At 40.7% G+C, this 20,174-nt stretch overlaps 3 protein-coding genes across 6 annotated transcripts in view; 2 read left to right on the top strand and 1 right to left on the bottom strand.

Moving 5' to 3' along the window:
- LOC116716898 (protein spire homolog 1-like) overlaps nucleotides 1–9,793 on the top strand; it is a 38,541-nt gene extending 28,748 nt beyond the window's left edge. For all 3 annotated transcript variants that reach the window (XM_032557858.1, XM_032557859.1, XM_032557857.1), the window contains 8 exons: nucleotides 250–413; nucleotides 495–588; nucleotides 1,846–1,988; nucleotides 3,647–3,784; nucleotides 4,158–4,228; nucleotides 4,342–4,369; nucleotides 4,817–5,112; nucleotides 6,468–9,793. In XM_032557858.1, coding sequence (XP_032413749.1) covers nucleotides 250–413; nucleotides 495–588; nucleotides 1,846–1,988; nucleotides 3,647–3,784; nucleotides 4,158–4,228; nucleotides 4,342–4,369; nucleotides 4,817–5,112; nucleotides 6,468–6,723 — 1,190 coding nt within the window. In that variant the 3' untranslated portion in view covers nucleotides 6,724–9,793. The remainder of the gene's footprint in view (nucleotides 1–249; nucleotides 414–494; nucleotides 589–1,845; nucleotides 1,989–3,646; nucleotides 3,785–4,157; nucleotides 4,229–4,341; nucleotides 4,370–4,816; nucleotides 5,113–6,467) is intronic.
- A 400-nt stretch (nucleotides 9,794–10,193) lies between these two features.
- On the top strand, nucleotides 10,194–15,552 carry drc9 (dynein regulatory complex subunit 9). 2 transcript variants are annotated; one of them, XM_032557861.1, is made up of 10 exons: nucleotides 10,194–10,309; nucleotides 10,494–10,629; nucleotides 11,961–11,995; nucleotides 12,087–12,206; nucleotides 12,282–12,366; nucleotides 13,353–13,490; nucleotides 13,613–13,687; nucleotides 14,733–14,864; nucleotides 14,944–15,033; nucleotides 15,115–15,552. In XM_032557861.1, exons 2-10 carry the CDS (start codon nucleotides 10,495–10,497, stop codon nucleotides 15,217–15,219), a joined length of 915 nt encoding a protein of 304 aa, XP_032413752.1. In that variant the 5' UTR covers nucleotides 10,194–10,309; nucleotide 10,494; the 3' UTR covers nucleotides 15,220–15,552. The 2 variants fall into 2 exon arrangements, with proteins under 2 accessions (XP_032413752.1, XP_032413751.1); XM_032557860.1 differs by having other exon boundaries at nucleotides 12,087–12,366.
- Nucleotides 15,553–15,797: 245 nt separating this feature from the next.
- Nucleotides 15,798–17,607, bottom strand: LOC116716902 (uncharacterized). Its single transcript, XM_032557863.1, has 5 exons — nucleotides 17,284–17,607; nucleotides 16,825–16,954; nucleotides 16,668–16,706; nucleotides 16,249–16,392; nucleotides 15,798–16,157 (listed from the first exon to the last, which is right to left on the bottom strand). Exons 1-5 carry the CDS (start codon nucleotides 17,440–17,442, stop codon nucleotides 15,979–15,981), a joined length of 651 nt encoding a protein of 216 aa, XP_032413754.1. The 5' UTR covers nucleotides 17,443–17,607; the 3' UTR covers nucleotides 15,798–15,978.
- Between the last annotated feature and the right edge of the window lie 2,567 nt (nucleotides 17,608–20,174).

Below are 20,174 nucleotides of genomic sequence, written 5' to 3'. Positions count from 1 at the left end.
ACCCTCAAATGGATCTCCAACCCTGGTCCTCTGTGGCAGATTAAATTCCATCCTTTCACTCAGACGGATCTGGTTGCCATTTCACAAATGTGGGGTTGGGGGGGGGGAGAAAAGAAGATAAAACCAATTTAAAGATCCGGCGTAAAACCCAATGAGGATGCCACGGAGCACAGGAGGAGGCGGGTCGAGATCCATTTGATCTGCTTTCCCTTCCTGTCGAGTGACTGCCTCCTGCGTGGCTCTGTGCAGATGAGTTCAGTCCGTACATGGGCAGGAGGACGTCCAGTTCTCTGTCTCTGACCAACGGGTCACGCTCTCCCAGAGTAGAGCCCTCCGGATCTCAGTCCGTCCCTCAGAGGAAGAAACTCCTGAAGGCGCCCAGCCTGGCTGAGCTGGACAGCTCCGACTCTGATGTAAGTTGTTTTTTGTTTTTAAGCTTCACCTTTCAGAAGCAAAAAGACGAGTGCAGGGCATGGTAACATTTGTGTATTCAGGACGAGTGGGTCGGGCGCACATCGGCAAGCAACTCCAGCGTGGCAACGTCTTTGATGGATGATACGTCCCCAGAGTCTGCACTGGGAAAGAAAAGTGAGTCAAGAAGGTGAAAGGTTTTTCACCTTTCATCAGAGCTGAATTGGCTGTTTTAATAAAAAAATTTACCTGATAGCAACAAGTGAGATTTAATCTAACAACCTTGCCAGCAATGACTCAGAGTTTATGTAATGTGGGATTTTTTTGTTCTTTGGTTAAATGAATAGTTCAGGACTATTAAAGTGAGGTTCTGGTGAAACGTTATGAGCAGTCAGTGTCTTACTCAATTAATTGATTATAAATTAGAGCTAAATCACAATTGTGACATCCTTCACCGCTTAGATGCAATAGTTGGTAAGGTATTGTATTTCCTGCATCAGGCATTCGAATTCTGCTGGACAATAAATTGTCCCGGTAATTATTGCGGTAAACGATAATATTGCTGTTTTGAGACCATTTTCAAGTAATATATTTATAACGGCATAGTAATTCAAGTTTGCAAGAATAATAAACTTTAATTTTGTACAGGACACTCTACAATGGAAGTGTGACATATTTTAATTATCCAAAATAAAACACAATAACCAAAAACAAAACAACAAATAAATTGAAAATAAAAATCACACACAACCAAAACCATTCAAATGGATTATGATGACTGTAAACAAAATTGTCTCTTCAAAAATATTAATTAAGCTCTGAGACACAGAACCCTCTGGAGAGTTATGAATTTTTATTTTATTGGACCAGCTTTACTCATTGGACCAATACCTATATGTTAAAAAAAAAAAAACTAACATCAGCCCCTACCAATGTCGATGCCACTGTTTCATGCATCACTATTTGTTTTCAGAGAAATACATCTGGGAAAGCTCTGCTGTTTTCCCAGTGTTGATTATCAATATTTCAGGGAGAACTAAAACCCCAAACTGTTGAAAAATTGCTTGATTCTTTCATTTCCATTATTTTCTTCTTCTCTTCCTCTGTTAAATACAGTAGAACACTCCATTGTTGCCCCCTATGAGGTTGTTGTGAAAACTGCATAAATCTGAGTGGAAGGCTGCTGTTCAGTTGAACCATAATTATTATTAATAAGTCACATGCTTGTTAAGGACACAGTAAAGTACATCAATGTTTCGAGAAGTTAAGTGTTAGCTAAATGTTAGTTTTAGCCTCTGGGTTCAACTAACCTGAATTCACACTAAAGATGCCAGAAGAGTTCTCTACCGCAGGTAGGGTGTTAACTTCTCATCAGTTCAAAAATAATTTCTGATTGAAGTTTCCTCATTTGTTGTCTGTCCTTTCTTACACCAGCCCCTCCCATGTTCCTGCCCATCTCCTCCACACCTCAGCCAGAGAGGCGTCAGACCCCCCAGAGGAGACACTCCATCGAGAAGGAAACGCCCACCAGCGTCCGACAGTTCCAGCCACCGTCCAAGCAGAACTCCAAGTCTCTGGTGAGTGAGATCCCCGCATTCATTCACTCCTAAACTGTGAAATGGCGTCTGAAACACTAGCTGCCTTTCTATTGATTAAGTGCCCAAATTTAAATTGTGAAAATAAATTTGCTTAGCAGAAAAGCGCCAATTTAAAAAAGATCTCACAATTTTTGATAGAAAGATTTTTGCGCTAGGATGACGTGGTTTGTCAGCCGTATCGAAATTGGTGTATTTCGCAAAACTGGAATGGAAACGCAGTTTTCGCATGACATGGGTCACATGATCAACAGCCGGATGTTACTACTGGCAAAGACGACAAAGAAGACGACAGGAAGTGGCGGTAGGAGGATGATGGTTTTGTGTTTTTTTTCCTGGACAGTTTGCGGCTGGTTCCACCAGAGCTCTGATAGATGATGAGTTCTAGTGCCATGGATGAAATATGAATATATCTCATGTAACTGTTTACATCTGTTACTGCCATGATTTTTATGACTTGTCGCATGAACAAGCATTTTCACGTGTTATTTTAATTTCATTTCTTATTTATTGGAAACACCACAATTGGGAAGTTGTGTTGATTTTTTTTACAGTAGCAGAATATCGACAAAGATTTGCACACATTTGATTTGTGAAAATTGGAAATTATGTGAAAGAATAACCAAGAAGACCGTTGAAAACTTTAAAGAAGTTAACTGCGTCTTGCTTTGGTTTGAAAGTTAAATAGATCACCGTTTTCATTTTAGCTCTCTCCTTTGGTCACCCTTTCAGTAAAGTACAATCAGTTATTCAATCCAGCTGCTCTGTTCTCCTTTTTCCCCACAAACACCTCATCCGTCTTCACAATTCAGACCGTCGGGGCGACAGCCTCGCATCCTTCCTGGATCACTTCCCTCCTGCTCCTCCTCCTCCACCCGTCTCCCCCAGCTCTCCATTCTTTGCAGAGCTCCCACCCCGCTGAGGCGTTTCTGTTGGGTTTGGTCAAGGTGCTTTTTGTTCTGTGCAGAAGTGTTTGCATCAGACGAAGGGAGTCACTTAAGGTTTGCCAGTCTCCTCTCAGTCAGTCCTGGTGCTACCACTGTAGCCCTGCTATCCTCTCCTAATGCTTCTTTAGGCTCCATTTATCAACAGTAACAGCAAACTTCTGCCATGGCCTAAAGTTACTAACCAGGGTTACGGACTTTGTGGCTTTTCTAAACTTAGCGCAAGTAGATACTAAAACAGTTTCTGGAATATCAAGTGCTGTCACATCCAGTCTGTCACAAGGCAACACAGAAACAGACAGGATACACAACCATGCACACACACACTCACACCTAGGGAGAATTTAGAGAGACCAATTTACCTAACAGTCATGTTTTTGGACTGTGGGAGGAAGCCGGAGAACCGGAGAGAACCCACGCATGCACAGGGAGAACATGCTAACTCCTTGCAGAAAGACCCCTGGCCGGTAATTGAACCCAGGACCTTCTTGCTGCAAGGCAACAGGGCTACCAACTGCTCCACTGTGCAGCCCACCATTTGGATATCACAAAGTATAAATGCATTTTTTTAATGGTTCTTTAAAGGCTGATGTGATATAGACAGGGTTAAAAAAAAAAACGGTTATGATTTTGCCTTTAGTTTTGAAGTGTTTGGGTTTAAATAAGCGTGTTGTTTTGTTGGGGCGTGTTTTGCAGGAGGAGTTTTGTTTCCCTGTGGAGTGTCTGTCTCTGACGGTGGAGGAAGTGATGCATATCAGACAGGTGCTGGTGAAAGCAGAGCTGGAGAAGTTCCAGCAGTACAAAGACATCTACAACGCCATGAAGAAGGGCAAGGTACCGTTAAATGAATCATATGGCCGAGGCTTACTCCACGCTTAGCAGAAACAAGTCAGGATCATCTGATTTCTACCAGATCTTCAAAACAAAAACCTATTCCTGGTTTTGTGATGCGTTTAGAAATAAATTCCCAAATCTAAGTTATACTCCCATATATAGAGAAGAACTGTATATTTATCTACTATGGCAATGCTAACTGATGAGGACCAGATAATGTCATTATTATGCCCATTAATGTAAAGTCTTGGGAACATGGGTATTTATTTCACAACTTTATACATTTTTCTTCAGAAAATAGTTTTCTATTGTTGAGTGTACATGTACTGTAGTTGTCAGTGGACTAAATAACTCCATTCATGTCTTATTGCAGCTTTGCTTCTGCTGTCGAACCAAAAGGTTTTCCTTCTTCACCTGGTCCTATACCTGCCAGTTCTGCATAAAGTAAACTTTTTCATATTTAGAAATCTATACAAGCTGGATGTCTCTTCGTGTTTTGCAGCATTGACTATAATTAATGTCTTTCTCTGTTTTATGTTCCAACCTTCTGTTTGTAGGCCTGTGTGCTCACAGTGCTGCAAAAAGGTACGTCACACAGAATGAATCCATCAGCCAATCAGCTCACTGTGGCGTCAATGTGACGGTGCATTAAAAAAATTTCACCAAAATATTTTTAAATCAATCTCAGAAATTTTACAGAAAAAGCTAGAGAATTTTCTAAATTCCAAAATTTTAATCTCGAAATTTCAGGATTTCTTTCTATCAGATTTTGAACGTTTATATTTCAGAAATGTCCTTCTTTCCAGATAATTTCTGGGATTCCTCTCAAAATTTCTGAGTTCTTTTCTTGCAATTTTTCTACTTTTGTAGCTCAGAAATTTCCTTTTTTTTTTCTAGAAAATTTCTGAGATTAATCTAAAAGTTTTTTTGGTGGAAATTTACTCATTTACTTTTTCCATGTACAATGGCCCTCATATGTCATAAATACGATTATATACCACTGATAACATTTCTGCCTTCAATTTCCACCAGATGCGGCTTCCATCTAAACCGTATTCCAGTCTCCCTATCTACTCCATTGGATCCACCAACACTCTGCCCAAAGACAGAATAAGTGCCATGACTGCCGTAGGACAAGGCCTCTCTGTGGCCGGAGGGCCGGGGCCGTCGGCGGCAGCGGGAGGGGCCACTTCCACCCCGACTTTGAAAGGAGCTACGAAGGCAGCATCTAAAGGAGCTGGGAAAGCTACGGGAGCAGCTGCAGCTGCCAAGGCTGACAAACCGTCAGGGAGCCAACAGCGCCACAGTATCCACAAAACCATGTCCAAGTAAGAGCTCCAGAACTCTTCATTTGCTGCCGGAAAAAAAGTGAATTATTCTGCATTGAAATACACATAGAAATAATATGAGAACTGATAATAGAATGTTGCTGTTTTGAAGCTGAGAAGACAAAACAGTGCAGTGTTTCTAATTCAAAGCTGAGCTGCGTCTTCTTCCAACAAGCTGAGGCTTCAAAGTTTGCTGCTTCACACAGCCGGCCACTGACATCTAGTGGAGAGAATCAAAAATTGCAAGTCTGGAAGATTACAGTCTAGAAATGTTCAATAAATTTGAATATATTTGTCAGATTGTCAGAGTTAAATAATCTTTTAAAAGTAATAACCTTTAAGCAGGTATTAAACGTACACACTACTGCTTTTAAAAATAGCTTTTAATCAATCAGATGTGTCCAAAACGCAAAATGTGGGCCGAAAAAAGTGTAGGTGGAAGCATAAGATTATTATAAGTTCACTTTTTTTTATACATACAGCATTTTCAAAATCCAAACAACTGAATCTTTTCTGTATATTTTTCTAAAACATATCTACAGACAAAATCAATAATCGTAATTAAACCTTGTTGTACTTGTTTAGCAAATGATTTTATACATTTTTCACATTTCACGCATGTCTGAGAAATCCTTTAATGTCCCATGATAACCATTTAGCTACTCATAAAGCCTGGGTGGATCGAGCTCCGCCTTCGAGACGCAGCTCCTCCTCCGAGCTGCTCTTTCAAAGCTTCTGAGCTTCCGCCTCACAGAGCAGCCGTGACTCCACAGAGTTCGGCTAGCCGGAGCTAGCTGCCGGCTAGCTCCTTCAAACTAACCGGCAGCAATTAGTAACACCTTTAACACCTGGTGGAACTGCACATCTGCTGAGCTCATTATAGGAGCTACTTCTTAGCGCATCGCTGCTGAAAACGTTGTTAAACGGCTAATAGAGGAGTGATCACTTCCTGAAGGCGGAGTCTCAGCAAAAACTGTTTTTAAAGAGACACAGGCCCAGTTTCAAGCCATTAAACTACAAAGTAAATTATATTTGATATATACAGAATTTTTATAACACCTGAATGTAACATCATTACTTGATTGTTTATAAAATGACACTATATGCTTGGAAAATACATTACACTGCCCCTTTAATAGAAGTATAGGCTTCCAAACATCCATCTCTGAGGAATGAATCTATATCAAGTGTCTCAATTAGTAACAAAATTCCTAAAATAAAATGACTCTTCATTCATATTGTAATTTATTGAATGTTTTAACTGTTTCTGTTGAAGCCACCTGAAGCCAGTAGTTTAATGATCTCATAAGCTTTTCTACAGAGGCCTGGTATTTGTCTGTCTCTGCTCGCCGCAGGCTCTCGAAGCACGGCTCTCTGAAGTCTCACGAGGAACTGGAGCTGCCCCCCGAGCTAACGGAGGACTGGGCCACCATGGAGGTGTGTGTGGACTGCAAGAAGTTCATCTCTGACATCATCGCCTCCAGCAAGCACAGCCTGTCGCTGGCCACCAAGAGGGCTCGCTTAAAACGCAAGACGCAGTCCTTCTACATGTCGTCCCCTAAAGGGGCCGAGGGCTACAGGCCCTCGGAACGAACAATCAACGAAATCTAAAGGCGCCCGTGCTCAGCCGGGTCGCAGAGAGCGGTCGGAACGACTCACATGAACTTTTAGAGACAAAGTTTTCCTTTCCTCCTCATCATGCACAGCAACTCCAGACAACTGCATGTTGCAGGGACCGCCAGTCTTTTTCAGTTCTTGCCCCCCCCCCTTTTCCCCTAGCCAACATCTGAGTCTTACTCTGCTCTGCCCACAGACGGTCGACGTAAAAACAACCTGAGAGTCCGAGTGGACTGACATCTCACCACTGATGGCACAAGAGGGCGGTCCAGGTCAACTCAGATTCATTTAAAAGCACAAACCAGAGGAGGGATTCCCTTTTAAACAGAGAGAGAAAGAGAGAGAGAGACGCTCAAGAAAACACAGAATATAAAGCTGTATATTTTATATGGGTTATAATTTAGTTTTTTACATGTGTGTTTGGGTGTATGTGTGTGTTCTGTAAAGGGTCGCGTCCGAAAAGAAAACAAAACAAAAGGAAAAGCCACCTTCTACTTTAGGTTTCACCGATGGACACAGCTCAGGGAGATGTTTCCTCACTGCTGCTGTCAGCCCACCTGAGAGCTTCGCTCTGCTTGTTTCTCTGGAGGAAATGCAAGACGTTTCTGACAGAATTAGAACCAGACAGGAACAATGTTTTGTTTTAAATATTCATTTGTGCCAAATGCAGTAATACTTTTTTTTTTTTTGACAAACAAAAACCTTCGTTCTCGGGGGGATTGTTGCCATGGTATTACTGCTGAAGCCTACAATTAATCCATCTGTTCATTGTTGTCTGTTTATTTAAGACAAGATCACAGAAGGAGCAGTTCCTAGTGCAAATATCTTAGTACATTTGAAATGATAAAAAACTAAGACAAATAAGGTAAGAAATAAGTAACTTTTCAGCTTGTTTTAAGTCAATAATTTCTTAATATTGATTAAAAAAAAGTACTAGTTCCACTGGCAGATTATTTCACTTATTACATGAGAAAAATATCTTATAATTAGTGAAAAATGCGAGTGGAATTAGTACTTTTTAAAAAAAAAAAAAAAAAATATTAAGGAAATATTTATTTAAAAATAGCTCCTATATCTTGCTGAAATGTTACTTTTTAAGTTAGTACTCTTAAAAAAGACACAAAACTAACATATTTGCATTAAAAACAAGAAAAAAATACTTTTGTGTTTTTGCAGTGTAACTCCATGCTTTAGCATCATTTAGCCCTGCAACACATCCCAGCTTATTCTCAAACCAAAAGAGATACACAGTTCCTCTAGTGACTTCCAGGTCTGCTCAAAGCTCTCGTTTGAGTAAGAAATCCATCCCACAAAATGAAACAACTTCAAATAAGGTCCTGAGTGACCGATCAGGGCGTCCTGATCGGTTTACTGTCATTAATCAGAGGTAGATCAGCTCCCGTCTGGGCTGAGATGATGGAGCTGCTCAGCCTATCCACCAGGAGGAAGCTCACCTCAGCCACTTTTATCTGGGCCTGTTTTTACTTTCTCATGAGCAACATTTACTTCATATCTACTAAATGAATTATTTGTATACAAGGTAATTTTGTCAGAACTTGGGTGTTTACCAAAGATGATGCTGGGTGTTATTTTGCTGTAACAGAACCACTGCTGAACTACTGGGTCTCTATGGCGACGTCCACACAGCAGGTCTAGATGATCAATTCCGATGTGTTTTTGTTGTTGTTGCTGAAATCAGATTTTCATAACAATACAAAGAAAGCACAACTAATAGCATTCCCCATTTTGTGGAGCATTGACTTCTTCTTTGGAGAAGTCTATTTGGATGCACAGTCAGAACCAAGAGTGGTGGGATGGTGATGTGATGCACTTCAATGACTCAGAAATTATAATTTCATAATTAGAATTTTCTGCCATTGTTTACATCCAGATTTACAGCATCTGGTTTCTCCTGGTGCAGAATTATGACGCGTGTCTCACGCCAGCCACATAAAAGTCAGATGAAATGCAGCGTGACTATTCAGACTGCAGATGCCTTGAAAGCAGTCGGAGTACCGCATATGGAAGTGGCACAGATCCAATTTCAAGAAATGGGAATTGGTCTGTTTAGACTGCCATGAAAAAATTGGATATGAGTCGCATTTGGGCGGGGAAAAAAAATGGATTTGGGTCGCATTCGCCTAACACTTCTAAAAATGCAACACATCAGAAATAGTCTCGATAGATACAAGTGGCTGAGTTTTTTCTCGATTTTAGTTTTTTTTTAAATCTGCATGTATTTTTTGTTGTTGTTGTTGTTGTTATGAATGAAACAAACCACAAGCATAATCTAAAAATATTCCCTATTTTTTACACACAAATCTTTCCAGAGGCTGTGAAGTTCTGTGACATCAATGCTGTTGTTCTGCAAAGCAAACCATCTGGTTGTTTATTTTTATTCGACTTGTCTTTGAATAATTTTCATGTCATACGTGCCTATTTTTTTTATTTTAGTTTTTTGCATAATCTCAATTGTCTCTTGACACTAATCAACATATAGTAACTCGTTTACTTTTCGTTCTATTAACTCCTTATGTTACAATGTTTGCATTGTGTAAAGGTTAGTCATAATGAAATGCCTCATCTACAGACGAAACCCCAGTTCACTGTATGGGCGGCGAATAATTCACAGCCTGGCTGTTTTATGCACAGGACATAACATTTTAAAAAATGCCTTTTATGATTTATAATCATCATCCGGAGTGGAAGGAGGTACAATCTGCCTTCTTGCCTGGACGCGTTTCTCATCTACCTGGTATATTTCTGCCTTACAAGCTGCCTTTCGTGATCGCTCATTCGTTGAAGAGTCGCCCAGCGTCGGTGTACATACTTTGTTTGTGATGGTTTGTGTGTGAGTGTGTAGGTCAGGTGGATGTTGTCTCGGTGAGGACAGCGCTGACAGCGACAACAGGCGACGAGCTGCATCGGGGAGCGGGTACGGTGTGACGGGCAGCAACATGCATGTACTCCAGCGTAGCTTGTTCCCTCGGTCTGTATTACCTTTAATCTGTAACTACCTGCAGAGAGTCCAGCGAGTGACGACAATAAACTGTATTGCAATACATGAGCGGAGTCTTTATGTTTTGTTCAGACGAAGAGCAGAAGGGCAAAAATAATAATAATAATAATAATAATAATAATAATAATAATAATAATAATAAAAGATCACTGGGATTTCAGGAGTTCTAGATGTTAATATTAGCTTAACAATAAATAAAACAACATTTTATTAACAAGAGGGAAAATTAAAATCTCAAAACTACATAGAGAACCAAAGTGCTGAGCATCATCACGGACTATATGAATGTAGCTGCATCTAAGTGGTTCCATTTAACTTTCCAACCACACAAATAATAAATTCATAAAATTATTCCAAAGTGAGTACGCGGGTTTATCCGAGACAGTAGCAACAACAATAAAAATTGCTCTACTTTTCACTGCGGAGGGGGTGGGATAGGTGGGGGGTACGTCCTGTTACTATGGTGACACGCCAAACATTAGCTCAGGCTAATTACACTGTCTGAGTCGTGCGACAGAAATTGGAAGTAAAACGGAACTCACCAGAGTAATTACTCGACACGTAAGTGCTATCTAGTCGGACTCACTTCGTGTGAAACGGAAGTTAGTCAACTCGTTGTTTTTGAATTACTGTAATGAGGAAGTGGTTTAGAAGTTGTGTTTTTATGAGCCTCTACATTTGATTCAGTGAAATAACGGCGTGGAGGCGGAGGAATCCACTGACCTTTCCGCTGTTCTCCACTCAGGATGTCCTTATCCTTATCGAAGATTCAGAGCCTCAGAACAGTGGCTGCACTGGAAGACTGCGTTCACCAGTTGGACTTACTGGGACATTCCCTGTCGGTGCAGATCAGCAGGGAGCAAGGCTCCACATCCACACAGGTCCTACCACTGCTTCACACCCCAACAGGACACCAGGGCCGGTCCTAGCCTCTTTGGTGCCCTGGGCCAACATGCTCCATGCAGCATTTGGATCACATGTGTCAAACTCAAGGTCCGTGGGCCAAATCCGGCCCACCATAGCTGTTTATATGGCCCTCTAGGTTTTAGACGAAACACTAGTTGTGTCTAAATATTATGTTATCAATCAAATCAATGCAGTTTTTATCTTTTTCCTGCCAAATTATATCTATCTATTATATTCACTATATATTAAATTCATGCAAATGCCCTCACTTTATGGCGCCAATACATAATTGAGAGTTTATTGTAGATTTTTCTCAAAGATTGTCAAAAACGTTCTTACTTCCACTAAACAGCTGCCTCTGCTTTAACTGATGTCAGATTGCAGTCCATGATCTATACAGAGAGTAATAAAAAGTTGCATTTACCATCATAAATAAGTGCAAATATTGCAAATATTTCTAAATTAGTACCACAAGCACGAAATCTCGGAGGGACTGAAAAGATGTCCAAGGACATTATTTCATTTTAAGAATTCATTGATATTTTAACAATTTGTGAACTGCTTTTATCAACGCATTCTGGCACAACCGGCCCTTTAAGAGCATTCATGACCTTGATTTGGCCCAGATCAAAAATGAGTTTGACTCCCTTGATTTAGATTATCATGTACCATCATGGACACACTCAAGATTTCTTTTAATTTTTTCTTTTTTTTTAAAATAGTGAAACTAGAGTAATACTTTAAACACATGTAGCAAGGCACAAACATACTACATGCCATGCAGTTCAAATTAAACAATACTAATACAAATGATTTCTATAGTTAAAAACAACAGCACCAGTAGTGAAACATTTGCAAAATCATGCACACTAGAGTTGCATGTTAATCTGGACTGCACAACTGCTGACTAAAATCTACAATTTTAAAAATAAGACAGTTATTTTGGAACACAAATTCAATTGCACAACTGTTATTAAAAAAATATCCTACCCTTTGTTAGGTAAGCAAGCAAGAAATAGGCTACAGATTCAACTGCACACTGTTTAGTAATGTGGCAGCTCATGCCGCCCTACAGGAGAGGCAGCCCTGGGCAACTGCCCACATGCCAGAAACCGCTTCTGCAGAAACAGCTGGGTGTTGCTCTGATCTGCTCTTTATGACAGTTCCATCATGATGGTGATTACTATCACCTTTCAGCTGAATAGTTTATGATGCTCTCTGGATTTCTTTTCCCTCCTTAGTGTTTGGGAAGGTTTCCTGGATGAAAAATATCTCCTTACGTGTGTTTCTTTATGCCCATGTTTAGGAGAAAAACAGGCTGGTGCAGCTCAAAGCAGAATGGTGAGTAATTAGCAGAACATTAAAAAACTAGAAGTATGTTGGATCAGGTCTCTCCCCCCCCCCTTTAAATAGGTTTTGTTTGTGTCTGCAGTCAGTTCATCGACCATCACATCACCAAGCTGTGCTTTGAGCTGGAGGACACCCAGAGTTTTGAGTCAATTCCTCAGGCCATGGAGGAGGATGAGGCACAGAAAGCAGCCAGGAAGAAAAGGTTCAACGCTGCCAATATTTCCACTAATAAATGTTTTATTTTTGTGAATCTTATGTGGTGTATCTCCCCACCCAGAGAGGATGAAAAAAAGCGGAAAGAGAGAGAACAGGCTCTGCTGATACTACAGCAGGAAATCGAGGACAAAAAGGATCAAATCCACGTGAGAGATTAGCGGTGTTAACGTGTGCTCACTGGTCCAGTTATTATTTGTGCCTTACCTAAAGGAAAAACCACTAGAGCGGAAAACTGCCTCAGTTCTCCGTTATGTATTTGTTAGACCTTTCACCGTGTCGTGACAAAATAATATGAGGCAGATAATCTGCGGAAAAAAATCGCACTCCTCTGCCTTCTCTCAGTGCCAACTACAGAAACACACAGCTCCGCCAGAAAAAGCCAATCAGAGCCAGGAGGAGGGTTTTAGTGCTGTCAATCACGTTCATGTATGCACCACTCACACTCTCTCCTTCATGAGTTCCCATGCTAGTTAGCATGAGCCGTGACGGTGGATAAACATTTTTTCTGCAACGCTAAGTTGTTTCTCCTCCCTTAGTACACTGAGCAGCGCATACCTGAGATTGACTGACAGCGGTAAGACCCTCCTCCTGGTTCTGACTGGTTTTATTTGACTGGAAGTGGTGCGTTTCTTCAGACGGCAGTAGTGGCACCGAGAGGAAGTGGAGAAACTCAATCTTTTCAGATTATCTGACTCATGTTATGCTGTCAGAATTTAGTGACAGTTTTAACAAAAATGTAAAAAAAACATGTTTTTACATATTAGTAAAAAATATATATATATGTAAAAATATGCACCTTTAATACTCAGAGTGGCCAGATTGATGCCATATTTCTTTTGCACCAATTCCACATTGTCTTCCTCTTTGTGCAAAAACACTTGATATTTTCACTTCTTCTGACTGTTTTCTGGTTGTGTGTGAAAATCTCAGTTTGTGAAATACTAAGATCAGCCCATATGGCACCAACAGTCATTTTACATTCAAAGTCATCTGTGCTCCCCGTTCTGCATATGATCATTTCAGTTGCAATTTGTGTTGAAAAGCAGTTTACCTAATGCGAGGGTCAGTGAGTGTTAACCGAAGAAAATGCCTCCCAGGACTCTCGGCTCTTCCAATAACTTTTCCCCCACAGAAAATGTACCTCCTTTTGAATGACCTGGAAGAAGAAACATCCAAACTGCAGAATAAAAAGAAGACAAAAACCACGGTCCTGTTCCCACAAATAGTCAAAGAGACGTGGCAGAAGGCTCAACTTTTGGACCAGCTGGAGGTACATCAATCTCCAAGTCTTTCTTTCACATCACCCCAATCTCCCAGAGATAGGCGCCAGAACTTCCTCCTCCGTCAAATAGAACTTCGCTCCTTCATAGTTTTGTTCGCCTTTGCTCTCAGCTTATGCAGAAGCAGATGGAAGAAGAGGCGAGATTTCACGAGGAGACTGTGACGTTCCTCCAGGTTCAGTACGAGGTTGGTAACGTGACGTCCTGAACGAGATGTAAATGTAGAGCGCAGGGTTAATCTAACTGCTGGGCAATTCACATGTGGTTCAAAGTCTAGTTGAGGAAAGCAAAAACCTGTTCCAGGAGCAAGAACTCCAGGGGTTCTTTAACCTTTCACATGTGGGTACTGGAACTTAAAGCTACCAACTGGGAGTCATGTTTGGATACCATTAAAGGGGCGGTACAATAAGTACATAGTGGGATTTTATAGCGCAATCAACTATGTTAATTTAAGTTATAAAAATGCATCAGATATCACTTAACAAAATCTTCCTTCATAATTTATCACCTTGAAATTGGGCCTCTGTCTCTTTAAAAACTCCTGTTATTTCTGAAGCTCCGCCTTCAGGAAGTCGTCACAACGTGGCTCCTCTATTACTGAAAGATAGCTGCTACAATGAGCTCAGCTGATGCTCAGTACCACCAGGTGATTGCCAATAGCTGCTGGCTAGTCTGAAGGAGCTGAGTGGGGGAGTAAGGATGGGGGGGGGCGCTCTGTGAGGAGGAAGCTTGAGGTAAAGTTCAAAAACTTTTTTTTCAACTTTACATAATACTGCCTGAAGCATAAGTGTGTCAAACATTGGTGCAAATGTTTTGCCACAGCATATTTGTTATTCTCCAGTTTAAAAAAAAAATCCTGTTTGAAGCTACTGTAATTTTCTTCTGTTGCGTAGACAGAATTGTGAATTAGTATGAACCAAGGAATAGTTGCCGTGGACGGCTAATGAAGTTTCTGAGAGGGATATTCAAAAAAACAAAGACATGAATTCATGTATATGATTTGATAAATCATACATAATCATGTACAGTATATGATTCATCAAATCACTACCAAGTGTTCTGCTACTAATATTAGTACTTTAGTATTAACTAATAATAGTAGTACTCTATTAGTAGAGTACTACTAATAGAGTAGTAGTACTCTACTAATAGTACTCTATTAGTAGAGTACTACTAATAATAGTAATACTCTATTAGTATTACACATGACATAATTCTATGTTTCTGATTAGGAGTTTCAACAGAGGCTGCACAAGTGGAAGCAGCAAACCAAGAAGATGCAGCAGGAAAAGCAGAGCAAGCTGGATAACCTGGGCTGCAAAAGAACTTTGAACACGGACAAGCTGATGGAGATGAGGAGGATGGTGAGCAGCAGCGCTCACAGCAGAGCGGTTACCATACGGCTCACCTTTAAATCACATCACCAATTATGGTTGGTTTCAGTTTAAGGAGATGGAGCGGGTGGTGCTGCAGGACAAGAAGGACCAAGAGTTTCAACGCCAACTGGAGGAGAAAGCTGTAGCCGCCACAACGGTAACGGCGTCCAACCGGAACATCAGCACACTGAGACGGACCGGTCTCAGTGTGCTGATGTTCTTGTTGTGATCTGTGCAGCTCCAGGCCTACTGGAGGGGCACCATGGTCCGCAGAGGCCTCGGCCCCTACAAGAAGGTAGAGGAGAAGAAAGGCAAGAAGAAGAAAGGGAAGAAGAAGAAGTGACTTTTTTTCTTCCACCGCCATGTTTGCAAGTTAAGCAAAAAAATATATAAGAAATTGGACAAAAATATGTAAACTATACATGTCTTTATTGTAAAAAAAAGTAGTATTACAAAATATTACAAATGTTTTTTAAAATGAATCAAACAAGCAAACTGATTAGAAGCGGAGTGTCACAAATCAAACAATACAAGCTAAATTACATTTTTCCGTTTCGTACATTTACAAGGTTTTCCCCGAGGGAAAAATGAGTCGGAAATGTCAATAAATTAAATATATATATGTATATTAAAAAATACTTTGAGCAATAAATAGCACTGGCAAGTTTACTCTTAATGACCATAGGCCTTACATTTTATCATAACCCATTGTCTGGACAGGATTTTTGATATAAACTTGATAATTGACACACACACATATATATATATACAGTAAACCAATAAAATAAATCAACAATCCACCACATAAAACTGAGTCAGCAGAAGTTCATTACAGTAAAAGTTCCCCCTCTTTATGTCAGGGAAGCAGAAGCTCCAGCATTGCACAGCGCCCGACGCTTCCGAGGAGGACCACAGTTAGAGAACCTTTAAGAGTGCTTTCGTTTCTACTAGATTTTTTTTTTTTGACATGCTCACGAGTCATGGGACAAACAAACCAGCAGTTATGTCCGTGAGAATGCTTGAAGGAGAACCGAAACATCCAGCCGCCTCCTTCCTGCAGCGCTGCCTTTTAGTGTGAGAGGCTTCAGACGTCTCTCGGCTTTTAGTCGAGCAGTTCGTCCTGCTGAACGTGCATGTAGTTGTTGTCTCCCACGATGACGTTGCTGAGGCACGAGCTGTGGATGATGATGTTCTGGTGCGCCGGGAGTGGATGGGGAGGCTCTGAAGGCGCGGCCTGTGCTGCCTCCTGCAGGCTTTGGCAGCAGCTGCAGCTCACCTCAACTGTAACACGTGAGCAGGATGTGTTTAGGTGCCAAAAAAGAGAAAATAAATAACTCAAGATGCACAAGTGTGAGCTGCAGTTGTTACCCACCTGCTTTCTGCTGCTCAGAGTCCTCCATCAGAGGCCGCCGCTCAGCCGCTGCGGAGGGGTGGGAATCCCCGATGACGCAGTTGACCATGGTGGAGTTGCTGATGTTGATGATGAGAACGGTAGGGGGCGGGCTCGTGAGTCGATCTGTCAGTGGAGGTAGTGAAAAGCGAAAGAACACTGAAACGGGAAGTAGATTTTTTCCAGAGTGACGCCACAGCGGAATTACATCATTATTTACTGAAGAAGAAACTTTTTTGCATCCAACAGCTGCTTTACTTGACATAATCCACATATAAGCCTATTATATTTATGTTCAAATATAAATAAAACAAGAAATTTATATGTATTTTAAAAAGTCTTCAGGTGATTTTTTTACAAAACAGTAAAAACAGAGACTGAACAATAAAAACCTTGGTTACCTTGTGCGTTTTTCTCCTCCCTGCGATGAAGCGTCTGATCTGTCAACAGTAGTGAAGCAGATGTTGATTTGGAACTTTTCGGCCTCCACGTCGCCATATTCCCACATATGTATGTATATATACACACACACATTTGTTTTCTACTCTAATTATTTACCTGGGGAATCGTTCCTCTTTTCAACAGCAGGAAGGCAGAAGAACTGGCAGGCTTTGCTGCAGCTTCTCATGGCCACCGCCTGCATCACCTGGAAGAGTTTCTGCATGCTGAACCCCTTAAACGTCATAACCTGCAGCAGGGAGCAACAAATACATCTGAGTTTCTAACATACGGCCTTGGAAACAAAGGAAAAGCAGTCAAGCGAGTTTTTAAGTCTCGTGCTTGCTCCTAAACTTCACGTCGCGCGACGGGGATTCCCCGCACTCCCTCCAAACCCCCTTTACCTTCACTGGAAAATATCATAGAAAATCGCTCTAAAGTTATAGATAGAAGCTAAACTACATTTTTAGAATCGTTTGTACTTTGGGAACGCATCTATTTTAGTCGACAACCTGACTTTTATGTTGTTTAATGCCAAGGGAAGCATATTAAGCGTCCGTGACGCTGCCGTAACCTTACCTGAGTTGTCGGTGCTCTTTCTATTATTTTAGTCAGATTATTGTCAGTCGCGGAACTCGGGTTCTCCTGGCTGGGGCTGCCCATGACTCCAGTGGTTGTGATAAAATAATCTCTAAAAGAGGCGACCACTTTCTTATATAGTGAAAAATCCCAGCGCATGCGCGCTCTGACGTGCGGTTTATGTCAGGTGATTTACAGTCGAGCCGCTCTTCGACACGCGCGCCGGCGACTGAGGAGAAGCTTTTAGATTGCATCATACTCTTTGTGTTTAATTCCTATTGTAAACGTGTGAATCAGCGCCAAATAAGGTCTGAGACCTTTTTTGTTATCGCACATGTTGAATATAAAAACGTGTCATGGTTTCATTTTTCTTTGTACCTTTAAGCAGATACTGTCTTTGCGCTGTTTTCGTCGGATGCAAGTTTCAAAACTGCATATTTTTTTGAGACCACAGTATAACAAAAAGCACACCAATGAGGGTTATTTAACCCACAATCTGTAGAAAATTGTATAACGCATGTTATTATTAATTATTATTATTATTATTATTATTATTATTGCTATCATGCCATTGCTCCTACAGAAATAAGTTGTTAAGAACTTTTCAAAAATCAGCTTCTTGTATCAGACACACAGAGCTGGGGTATAAAAGTTGAAGGGGAAGCTGTGGTGTTGGGGGTTGAACTTCAAGCTGTCATTTCTGGGAAAGATCAGTGTCATAAACAACACGACTTGGTTGAACTTTGTTTTCTTCAGAGCAATCTCCTTTGCCTTAACAACACGCTATGCTACACACTAAAATGCCATTTTATTGGGTACACTTAGAAGAATTATGTACCTCAAATGTTCCCCTTTCACAACTTCCTCTTTTGTTTATCGTAGAGATTCATCGAGGATTACGAAAAATGGCCACAACATAGTGATTCCTGCTGACTTGACAACATCTTGGATTTGTCACCTGCACATCCATCATGTGAATATACTGTTCCCTCACATCCCAAAGGTGCTATTTTGGCTCGAGTTCTGGTGACTGTGGAGGTCATTGGAGTACAGAGCTCATTGTCATGTTCAAAAACCCAGTTTTAAATAATTGAAGCTGTGTGATGTGGTAGGAGACAAGAAAAGGAAATTGCTTTAAAGTATGCTGGATGTAGCCATTGGAAGATTTACGTAACTGTGGTGTGCAAACGATGGTAATTTGGTCTCCAACACACCATCTCACTAACACCATGAATTGTAGATACAAGGCAGGATGTATGCACCCTTTCATGTAGCTTACACCAAATTCTGCCACCTTGAATATTAGATTGGAGCAACGGTGACCAGGAGAAACTAAGACAAAAACAGAAAGAGACCCTTAGCGGTGGAGTCATCACCACCTCTCTCTTAAAAAAATGGATTCCACTAAGAATCCAGTTAAGACTACACACTTAATACTTGTGACATGCTTGTGAAATGCTTTGTTGGAAATTGCCATGCTCTCTAATTTAGATACCGTAATTCAACGCTCCAGTCCAAAAACTACAAGCCAACAATTATTGGTGTTATATCTAGAGACAACACTTTAAGGTAACTAGTAGGGCAAGAGAGCTTTGATCAGTGGGCACAAAGTGATGACACGCCCTAAGAGCAAGGGGCCCTTGACAAGCCATCTTCCCCGTGTTTGTCAGAACTTTTTATGTGGGGAATACCTGAAAAACAAAAACCACTACATCTGTCAGTGATTAAGACAATGCAGCAAGATCCAAAAAGTGATAGGATTATGGCTCTTGTGTGTTGAAATGCCTGGACAATAGTCAATGCTTCATTTTTAATGTCAGAATGGTATCGCTGTGCAAGTTAAACTTCATGGAGAAGAAACTCGCAGGATGTTGAACATCATTCCCATCATACTGTAGCAGCATACCAGCAGTGACAACATAAATACATTGTTTTAATGTATTCAAAAGCCTCTTGACAACAAGTTGACTATATAAATTTAACCTTTGTTTTTGAAAGTTTAATCAAGGGAGCAACTAAAATTGAGAAGTTTGGACAGGAGCTGCGGTAGTAACCCACCAGGCAGGAAACTCATAAGTTCCCTTTTGTTTGTTGACATTGGGTAATGTTCAATAACAAAAAACATTCGTTTGAATTGGCTGCACACGTCCTTGTTTAACTACTTTCCCCAAGTAGGTGACAGTTTCCTTAGGCCGTCAAACAGTTTCTTGATGTGGTATACATTTGCTGTATACCACATCATGCAGATATGTGGTATCTGCATGATGTGGTATACCATCCAGATAAGACACCACCCTGTTCATGCGGCAGGAGCACTCCTAACCCAAAATTCAGAATAGTATTAACCTCCGAAGAGAATAATAGAAACAAAGATTTCTTTTGCTCTATGAGTTAGGGGAACTTGTCAGCAGTGGCAGCTCCAGAAATCCTTATCGGCAGACGCTGAAGGTAGGCTAAGCAACTTACTGAGGATGATCTGAAGGTATGAAGGATCATTGTTATTACAGTTCTGAACACACAGAACAACGCAGAACCCAGACATCTACAACAGTCATCAATAAAGTGGAAAGTGAATATGTGGTATTCTGCTATTTAATTAATACATGTGGCAGGACAATATGGCTGCAAAACGCATCCTAATGTAAGCATTTCACATAAGACAAAATTATTGAATAGTTTTTTGTTTTAAATATCTGGAATACTGCCAAACTGGTGATCTGACCTTTTCTGTTTTATCCACAGTTCCCTCCTGGAAATTTGGGTTGTAGAAAACGATCCATTTTTGCATTATCGGCACCTTTCACATGTTTTCCGGAAGTGAAAATAGGCATACAAGTTCATTTCCTCTTGCAAGATGGGATTTTTTTTCTTTTTCTTTTTTACTCAATCAA

This window comes from Xiphophorus hellerii, chromosome 3 (assembly GCF_003331165.1).
Source record: "Xiphophorus hellerii strain 12219 chromosome 3, Xiphophorus_hellerii-4.1, whole genome shotgun sequence".
Classification (NCBI taxonomy): Eukaryota; Metazoa; Chordata; class Actinopteri; order Cyprinodontiformes; family Poeciliidae; genus Xiphophorus; species Xiphophorus hellerii.
This window is presented reverse-complemented; position numbering and strand designations above follow the sequence as displayed.